Here is a 10,583-nt window from a genome sequence, read left to right as displayed (position 1 = left end):
TATATATATATATATATATATATATATATATATATATATATATATATATATATATATATATATATATATATACATATATATATATATATATATATATATATATATATATATATATATATATATATATATATATATATATATATATATATATATATATGTGTGTGTTTGTGGTTTAAAATCGTCTTAAAATTATGGTCAGTATAATAAAAATGGTCAATATAATAAAACGAAACAATAATCTTACCTTAAACTATAGTCACACTAAAGCAGTGAGATAATATCAAGGAACAACGAACACACTTATAAATCTAACACATTAAAAAAAGGTAACTGATTAGAAACTATTTCAATGGATCATTAAAATAAAAACTGGTGACATCACACAAATGTTCTAATGCATTTTGTTGGCCAGGTCCGGCTAACGGGCCTTTTTGTATTGGCTTCTCTCTACAGACCCGCACGTGGACGTTATACAAGATCGCACAGGAAGAGGCCCTGACGAGGGACAATCTACCGGATTACTGGTCAATCAAGACACCAGTGACTAAATCCAAAACTGCAGCTGGTATATCTAGCCGAGAAGGAGAACGGAGGCAACCCACAAAAATTGCAAGTACCGTGTGTAAATAGTCATCAATTAAATCACCCTCACATCCACCCACAAACAAAATCCCTAAAATAAATTCCGTTATTAAATATTACTTTCGTTTTCGAACTTATCTACCACAACAAACAGCCCTTGATTGTTTTTCTCTGTTTTTTGAGTACTCGTTATTCGGGTTCGAACGGAACCACCAGGCCTCGTTCGCAGATAGTGGTCAGATGAATAAGCTTAGAAGCCTTTGAGCCTAAGTTAGTGAGATTCGAGTTGAGAAGAACGTGTGCTGTTGACGATTAGTGGACACGTGTTGTATTATTGTGTGTTACTACTTAGTAAGTGCCCTTTCGGTCCCAACAGGGTTTGAGGCGAAACGCTGCTCGACCTTAAGAGTTCTCTTCCATTAATAGTCGGGGGGGTTACAGGATCTGGCATATGCCCACTACTCGAAGTGATCGTTAGAGAAGATGGAGCGGCTGAACATCGATGTGGTGCACAGAATTTCTGGGCAAAACCAGAAGCGTAAGATCTACTCCAACAATGTTGTCGCGAAAACTGAGAACATGCCTACACGCATATTTTCTTCCGACATGGCGAATGTTCCGGTTAACTGCCGGAAGGCCGCTCGCAAGGGCGTTGATTTTTTTTGCAAGTAAGTTAATATAGTTACCTTCCATCGGAAATTTATCAAACTCAATTATCTGTTTTTTATGACCATCCGAAAAAAGTTCATATTCTTAATGCTAACGTTAGATGAAGGTTTTCACAGTTTTCGTTAAACGCAGCTTGAGAATAAACATTTTATTCGATGCGTGTGGATTATGGATGTAGACTAAATAAACCAATAATATAACGATATAAATTAGTAATAGAAAATGCTTCAACATTATTAAAACCTATTAAATCTTTAGAATTCAAGTACGATACATATTGTTTTTGGCAAATACAAAATGTTATTCTACAGCACGTCCGAAGCTTATTACTTATGAAAAAATTTCCTTAGAGAACACGCAGCTTTGGTTTTGGCCTTAAAATCGTAAAGGTCACTTTCCCCTGTACCGTTTTAACTAACGCTGAACAATCTTCCATCGATGCATTATTCAATAGCTCGGAATTTAAATGAGTTACAATATCACCCTTCTGTATTTTTCCATCGGATTCCGCTATTCCTCCAGGTATCTGCAAACAAAACTTCAGTTAGCATATGTATAAGATATTGGGAGCTTAAAATGTAGAATCAATAAAGTATGGTCCACTTAGAATCCGGAACTTAAAAATCAATCAGAAATCAAGCATTGATTTTACGTAAGAATCATGGTCAGTAGTTAAAATGAAGGTGTTTTATTGAACTTCCAAATCCAATCGGGTTATGCAAATGTGACACCCGACTGCAGTATTAGGTCGCCCAATCCAACCAAAACTTAACAGGACTGACCTGTGCCCCAAGAAACGACAGAGTAGCGTTTTTCCAGGTAATTTTACTTGTAATAACAGTGTTTTTGGACGTGTTTAATTAATTCGTTTCGAGTCCTTGAAGTTTAAGAGTCCTGGTGATCATGGACGCAAAAAAGGGAACTTGTGATAAGTCTGTTTTCAAAAAAATTATAGGAGGTTGTGTCCAAGATACGACCGCATTGTTGACGTAGAACTACGCTGTTATTTTATATAAGTCGCTTGTTTATACCTTCGGATATTATTCTATAATGCTGTGAAATTTGAGAAACAACTGCTTAGTAGAATAATCTCTGAAATGATTTTTTTATTGTAGAATCAGTTGACGATAATTGATTGATGATTCATTCTTGCCGTCGCAATACAATCGTATGTCGCAATTTATTTCATGTCAATGCATTGAAAATTTACCTCGAAGGCTATTCTGGTGGCCTTTTTCGAAATTGACATAGACTCGGCTACAGTCGATTATATACATGTTGCACCAGCACCATTATTCCATATCTCATAACTACATCAATATATCTTTGGCACCGCATGTAAACAACAACACTTGCAAGCATCAAATATCATGCTACATGTTATTTAGTATTGCCTCAAAGGAATCTCACCTCTAGATATCGTTCGTACAAACTAAGCGTAAACCAAGCGCCAAACAAGCGTTCACCATAGCATGCATACAGAGCCATACATTGGTGGCTTGAAACTACTAGTAATATAAACATTTCTCATCATTTTGCGCTATTCTCAAAAGAAACGCTTCTGTTAATATTACATGCTAGAGAAGCGCAGCTGTCACCCTTAGTGGAGGAAGTTTTGTTACTGGCAAGCGAAACCTAATCACATACAAAATTCCAGAACATTTACTTTCTTGATGACTAAACAAGAGAAATTTTTTTGTTAATAACAACCTCGAAAACAGTTGCAATGCTTCATTATGATCAATATTAGCGCAAATGCAATTCTAGTTGAAGGCAGTTTTGTGACTGGCACGCGAACCCAAATAACTTATAACATTCCAGTAAGACATTCAAGATGCTTAGTATTCCCAAATAACTTTTTGGTGCACAACCTTAACGCCTGCTTCGCCAGAACGTCAGTTTAATGCATTGATGCATTCTCAAAGGCACAAACGAAGCCCTTATGAAGACGGAAAATAAACAATGTTAACTGCTTGGAATAAGACTGAATTATGCCACACAGCTTGTACTCTGCTGTAACACCCATCGATGCGAATTCGCTGATGAGTTTGTCAAGAGCGACCGCCTTCACCACCAGCGGGGGGGGGGGCTTGATTTTGGTTGCTGCCTGGGCGTTTACATTTTCGACCGACGCGCCGAAATCGCCTACTTCGCTGTTGTTCGGTGCGGTGTCACATTTGCGAAGGCTCGGTTCAGTGCGAGCGCTTTTCACTGCACCAACACCGCGTGCATCATTAGATGACGCTTACCTCGAAATGTTATTGCCCCTGGCAATGCGTTCGTTTTTTGCAGGGCTCGAGCCTGCCTTCCTCTTCTTCTTGCTCATCGCACACTACGCGAAGCGTCCAATTTATGACGCGGAAAGAAGAACATACGATACGAATAACGCGAAAACGAACTGGAAAAACCACACGACGATTTCCAAGTTGAATTACCACTGGTGGGGTCCAATCTTAGATCGAAGTGCAGCGAAAGCAAAGTGAACTGGATTGCTCAAAAGTCCGATGCCGAATGAAAGTTTGTCTTCTTCTTCTTTCTTTGTTTTTAAGAGGCTTTAAACTTTGCAGTTCATTCGCCTCTAAAGTTTGTCTCAGCGAGATCCACTGTTTATACTCTAGGCAAGTATTCCCCTTCATTCTTCTTCTTTTCTTTGTTCACGGTGACTTTATATCCTACGATTTCCCCTATGTTGGTCGTCGATAAGTTGCTCGTTATTGACAGCTCTGTTCGGGAAAGCACACAAATGGACTGAACAAATGTATGGGAAAATAGAAACGCTTAAAGTTTTCATGAATTTTAACCATTTACAAACCAAGGGATTCTAATGTATAGCATATTAAACAAATCTTAGGGAATTTCCGATTCGTTTAGTATGCAAATCGCCAAAATCCGTTCGCGGCAAAAATAGTTATTAACGTTAACTTTATTTCATAAAAACGTGACCTGTTTTCTGATTTGACACCCTTAATGAAAGACGTAGTTCAACGTTAATAAAAACTTTCGAACGTGTGATATTTTAAAGAAGCTGGAGCTACTCGGAAAAAACGAAAAAAATATCATTCGTACCATCAAGCGGAAACCGGTTCTTGGAAAATACTCGCCAAACATGGCCGTAAACGCACTGTAAGGGATATGGAAACCATAAAACGAGTAAGATAGCCAACGGAATCCTGGCAGTCTGGATGTTAAAGAAACTGAGAATTTCGCAGTCATGCATGAAGAATATTTTGGAAGACGATCTTCGATTGATTTCATATAAAAAACTACGGATACACGGTTTGACTGAAAAGCAGAAGGCTGTAAGGGTCGAAATATGTCGGCAGATGTCGGTGATTGTGAAATTCTGTTTTGGACGAAAAAAAAATTCGAGCTACAGGATCACCACAACCAACTAAATGATCGGATATATGCAGCACATCTTTCTGATATTCCTCTGGACAAACTATGCATGGGGTAACATGCTAGGCAAACTAGAGACCATCATAGGATTGACTGGGGATACTTTCAAGCAACGCATGGGGAAGATTTGAGATGACATGCCTCACGATATCGTGCGTGCTAGCTGTAACACTTTTCAACAACGATTCCGACTGGTAATTATGAAGTATTCCCAGTTCCTCCAACATGGGCATCGTCAGTTTAGCAATCAAGTAGGCACTCGGCACATTTTTCGCCACTTATCAACAGGCAGTCACCGTTCGGCCTCGGGCGACCTCCGATTATCCCGCGGACGCTCTGGGACACACGGTAATCAAAGCAAATGGAGAAGGGTTTGAATTGGACCAATTCAAAACAAATGTTATGAATATGCTTTAGGCGGCTCGCACACCGAAGCAATAAGCAACTAGCAGGCAGCAATACGCAATATGTAATAGGCAACATATTTGTTGTACTTCGTATACCAAATCAATAAAAACGCCTGATATTATGCAAACAATCTGCTTAATGAACGAAACTTGCCAAATGATGGGCGATTAGTTGCTTTTCAACCAACACGTCGTGTTGCTAGCGATATATGTTGTTCTACAAAGGCAACAGCGATATTATATTGCGTCGGTGTGCGAGATCAACAAAATTGTAATAGAAAAACCCATTGGCGATAATATTGCTTATTGCATGTTACTAGTTGTTAGTTGCTTATTGCTAAGGCAGCTCGCACACCGGAGCAATAAGCAACTAGCAAACTGCAATACGCAATATGCAACAGGCAACATATTTTGTTGTGCTTCGAATACCAAAGCAATAAAAACGCCTGACATCATGCAAACAACCTGCCTAATGAACGAAATTTGTCAAATTATGGGCGATAAGTTGCTTTTCAACCGACACGTTGTGTTGCTAGCAATATGTGTTGCTCTACAAAGGTGATAGCGATATCGTATTGCGTCGGTGTGCGAGATCAACAAAAATTAAATGTAAAAACCCATTGGCGATAATATTGCATGTGGATAGTTAGTTGCTTATTGCTCTGATGTGCGAGCCGCCTTACACTCAAAACACTCAAATACACTCAAAATTAAAATTTATGCAAGAGTCTTATTTTTGTCACCATTCACTTTACTGACAGTTATTACTACTGACCATGATTTGTTGGTTTTTGCCTACAATAAATTCATTGCCAGATAATAAGTTTTATGCAATCGGCGAAAACAAACATAAACTTGACGGGAGATGTCTGCCGTGTCTAGATCAGATGGAAAAAAACTGCACCCCAATAAAAAAAAATTTAAAAAACCAATATTTTGCGATAAAGATCAAAGCTACCAATTTCCACGAAAATCTGAGAACCACTATATCGGTTTGGCAAGGTATGGCTGATATAAGGTATTTAAGACATGTCTTATATTTGATACAATTAATTCTACAACAAAAGCATACCGGAATTGATAATACCTACCAACTCTGTAACAGTAATTCCTTGTCGATGGTTAGTACGAAAGGCTATGCCAAACTGTTTCCCAGATTTTTTCGTCAATTCAATTTCTGTATTTTCCGTTTGAGCAGGATTTGCCCGGTATACAACCATACGAACCTTCAAAGAATATATATATATATATATATATATCTATATATATGGATCATTATACATTCTTTTGTTTATTTTAGTTATAAATCCCAGGATTGTATAAGAACAAAGCATATGTTGCACCAATTCAGGTAGAGAAACGCGCAGGTAAATACAATTTATTTTTCTATCGTTAATTTATATAATTTTAATCTTGAGATTTGACTTTGAACTTTGCTGGCAATATGCTATTTATTTATTCATTTTCGTCAAGCAAATGTAGACTTCATACTTATATACAGTAGAACCCCGATTATCCGGGAAATAGCCTGACGAGGTCACTTCGGATAACAAAAATCGCGGATAACGACCAACAAATAAATTAATAAAAAACTAGAAACGAAGTGCAATTGCGAAAAAAGATATTTCAACATGAAAACTTTGTTTTATCAAAATAGAAATCATCAAACTATCTATCTGTAAGGTCGTGCATACACTGAGAGAAATAATTAGTAAATATAACGAATTTTTTGGTAAATACTACCAATCTATAGTCATTTTCGACCGTACTAATAAACACATATGTCAAGCAGAACAATGATTCGGAAGCCCAATATCGGCTACATTTTCTCGCCGAAAATGCACGTATCAGAATTATATCCTTATTATACCTCCGTATTGCCTTATAGGAACAATGAAAATGGTTAATACGCGCTTTTCTCACCAATTTTCAGATATGACAATATCCAAGCTTACTAATGTTATCGAGTAAAATATACTAATCTCTGGTAGGGATGCGGGTTTGTTGACAATATGTACAAAAAATTTGTACATTCTACTAATTTTGCATTACCAAATGTATTTAGTAGTTTTCGACCGAGGATTTTTCTAAGGGTACCAGTGGTCGGATAACGTGAAAGACATGACCAAAACAAAAGAGCAAAAGTCTACCACATATTTCTGGAAGCTTTATATGATTACTATAGAACTCGTTTTAGCGGATAATCCGGGGTTCTACTGTATTGATTTTACAATGTTTTCTTAAGTTAAATATCATTCCCACGGTACATGTTTCTTTTAGCTGTTTTTTATTCATTGTTGTGTCAATTGTTTCGCAGTGCTGATTGTGCAAGGTCTTTCAGATTAAACGCTCACGCAAAAAAAGACGGGTGGGTAATGTCGGGGACATAACCGGAGTGACGTAGACACAGGGGACAGCTTTTGTTAAATATATATTTTAAATATATTGTTTTATTTTCTTCTTCTACGTGAATACCTACCTATCTACATGAAAAATGGATTAGTTTACTGTTTACTCTTTATGAATATGTTGATGGTTCTGAAAAGAACCTTTGGTGTTGTGTTTTTGTTATCACTCGATATTCTCATCTTGTTCGGTTAAACATTCCTGTTTAGCTGTTGCGTTTACCACTCGCCACAGCTTTCACAGTTGGAAAATTTCTTCCCATCCAGCTTGTGACATATTGTTCAGTAAATTACATTTAATGCGACGTGCCGGAGAAACACTTTGCCACTCACTGAAACTAATTGTTGCCGTGATGAGCGCCGAACCGAAGCTGCTCTGTTCTTGATGCGGGTTTTCTGATTGTCGTGAGCAGCTTTGCAAGCCAACTCGAGCACTCCGACGGCCGAAACTCTATAATCGCTGTTCGGTATACTGGTGCTCCGGCACCAATCCGTTCGGTCTAGTTACCCTTGCGGAGCAATCAGTGAATGCGACCAACAGGGAACTGGAGACCTGCACGGTTCGAGTGAGACTTTGCCTTTCCCTTAACTTGTCCTCCTTTGTTACGTCCACGATGCCAAGCCGTACAACCACACGGGTTTACGGTTTGAAAGAAAATAAGATATTTTTTTGGGGTTCGCGTGTTTTATACTCTAGCGGTACACACTCACAGGATAGAGACAAATCGGCAGACTCAGCTAGAGGGGCGAGTCCAACGAGACGAACGAATGAGCGTTAAAAGGGAGCGATGGCAAAAAAATACATTCATTACGATTTGTTCGCTCGTTGGATTCACATACAGGCTAAAAAGGGTCCTTTTCAGGATCACAAAATTATCTTCAATCTAAAGCGTTTATTGTTTTGTTGTCACTCGATATCCCCATCTTGTTCGGCTAAACCTTCCTGTTTAGCGATCACTTCGGCAGCCGAAACTAACGGCGGCTAGGTGGACTGGTGCACTGGTAATAACGCGCTCGGCCTAGCTACCCTTACGGAGCAATTGGCGAATACACCTACGGGAAACTACAGTCCAAAATGGTTCGAGCGGAATTTTGCCTTTCCCTTCACTTTTCCTCCTTTGCCATATCCAGACATGGCTGCTTGTGTTAGTTTGTTGATGTGTTGTGATGCGAACCGATGTGGTGTACGGTTTGAACGAGAATGATCGTTACGGCAGCGGAGCGGGGATTTTTAAGCTGACTGGCTGGCTCGAGAATTACGCATGTGTGAGACTGCGACCAATGTTTCGTTCATTTTTTTTCTTTTTCCTTTCCAATCGTGCTTCATTCTATTTCGCTGCTGCTCTGGTTGCCCGTTTTGGTCGGTACGATTTGAGGAGCACAAAATGGACCAATCAAAAATGGGCACATAGTGCATTTTGACAATGCTTGATATTTCACAATTATTCAATTATTTATCTCAAGAAAAATGAAATGTTATTCGTTATGATAGATGCGTAGATATATTTCCTATCAATTGATGCAAAAACCTTTGCGATCTATTGAGAAATGCTCGAGTTATAAGCGTTCCAAATCTTGCATTTTTTCCTACTTGTTCAGTGCCTAGATTTCCATTTCACCCCCTATATCTTCCGGTTAGACGTAGTCCTACGTCAAAACGTATAGCTTCTTATATTTTTTTTCGCTCCGTCGATGGTAACACTGCATTCCCCACTTCGGGACGATAATATTCGGCTACTCGTTCGTAATATTCGCTATGGTAATAAGCCACAAAATTTGGAGTAACTTAAAGAAGAAATAACTCGGATTTTCAACAGCATCGAAGTCGTAATGTTAGAGTTGTGCATAAAGAATTTTGTTCACCTTTTAAAACGCGTTATCGAAAGCAGGGGTGGTCACATCGAAAATTTCCTAAAATAAACTTTATTTTCGTTTTTGAAAAATAAAAATCGGTTCACTTTTGTAGAAGTTATTAAAATTTGTTGCGTGAGCGTTTAATCTGAAAGACCCTGTATATAGACATAATGCGATTGATAGGGACATTATTAGCATATTTTGATCTGGAGGTTTCTGTTAGAAACAATTTGCGTGTGCTTAGTTGACACCCAGAAATTTATTTTTTCTAGTAATTCAGTTGACAGTATTCCGTTCCTGTGGAGTACTAGAGTGCATTCCACAGTACTTTGTCATAACTGCATTAGCTTTTTGGGGCACAGAATTTTATAAAATAGAAATACTCATGTTGCACAGAAATTTTATATCATTCAAAATTGAAAAAAGGTGTGTTATTTTTAATAAAGATAAACAATGATATATGATGATATACCTTGCCAACGCAATCGAATATATGTCTGACATTAGCTAATAGTATTACCGCCAAGTTAGCCAACTGATTTCAGAATCATTTTGTTCGATTTGATCTGGAATTTGTTGTAGAAAATAAAATGCTTACCTTCGGTTGTAACTGCTTCACGGCCTTCTGTATTTGATTTTCAGTTAGTTCCGCAGTTATTTTTGTACCATTAATTTCTAATATTTGATCGAAAACTTGGAGACGTTTATCTTTGCACGCAATACTGTTTGGTAAGATATCAACAATAACTGCTCCCGTCTATTGAAATTAAAAGAAAACAGAGTATTATAATCTTAAAAAACAGCTCATATAATTATTTACATTGATTCGTGAATCGCAGCCTCCAGTTACCATGATTCCCAAAGGGTTCTTTTCAGTACTTAATTCGATTAGTGTGTTCTCATTTTCGATAACTTCAGTTTTTGATGGATCAACAACTTCTTTCGCTGGTGATGGTTGAGGTTTCTGGTTTGCTGGTTTGCTCGATTCTTTGGCCGTATTTGCTCCCGATGTAGCAGCAGACGAGTTTTCATTCGATGCATCAATTTTTTCACTAGTGTCTTGAGATTCTTTTGCTTTGTTAGGATTACATATTTTCAAAGTAACAACCCCTTCTGCTTTTTTTAATAACGAAGCTGCGGCTTCGTAACTGCAGCCTATCAATGAATCTTTATTGACAGATAAAATCAATTCTCCTATATTTAATCCAGCCTAAAATATACGTGTATATATATATATATATATATATATATATATATATATATATAT

The 10,583-nt window shown here is 37.7% G+C and overlaps 1 protein-coding gene across 8 annotated transcripts in view; it reads right to left on the bottom strand.

The window, feature by feature from the left end:
- Positions 1-1,384: 1,384 nt before the first annotated feature.
- Positions 1,385-10,583, bottom strand: part of LOC129777691 (inactivation-no-after-potential D protein) — a 362,102-nt gene continuing 352,903 nt past the window's right edge. For 7 of the 8 annotated variants that reach the window (XM_055784115.1, XM_055784117.1, XM_055784121.1 and 4 more), the window contains 4 exons: positions 10,137-10,526; positions 9,915-10,073; positions 6,149-6,283; positions 1,385-1,777 (listed from right to left, as the gene is read on the bottom strand). In XM_055784115.1, coding sequence (XP_055640090.1) covers positions 1,598-1,777; positions 6,149-6,283; positions 9,915-10,073; positions 10,137-10,526 — 864 coding nt within the window. In that variant the 3' untranslated portion in view covers positions 1,385-1,597. The remainder of the gene's footprint in view (positions 1,778-6,148; positions 6,284-9,914; positions 10,074-10,136; positions 10,527-10,583) is intronic. The other variant, XM_055784119.1, reaches the window with a different exon arrangement.

Source organism: Toxorhynchites rutilus, chromosome 3 (genome assembly GCF_029784135.1).
Source record: "Toxorhynchites rutilus septentrionalis strain SRP chromosome 3, ASM2978413v1, whole genome shotgun sequence".
NCBI lineage: Eukaryota > Metazoa > Arthropoda > Insecta > Diptera > Culicidae > Toxorhynchites > Toxorhynchites rutilus.
This window is presented reverse-complemented; position numbering and strand designations above follow the sequence as displayed.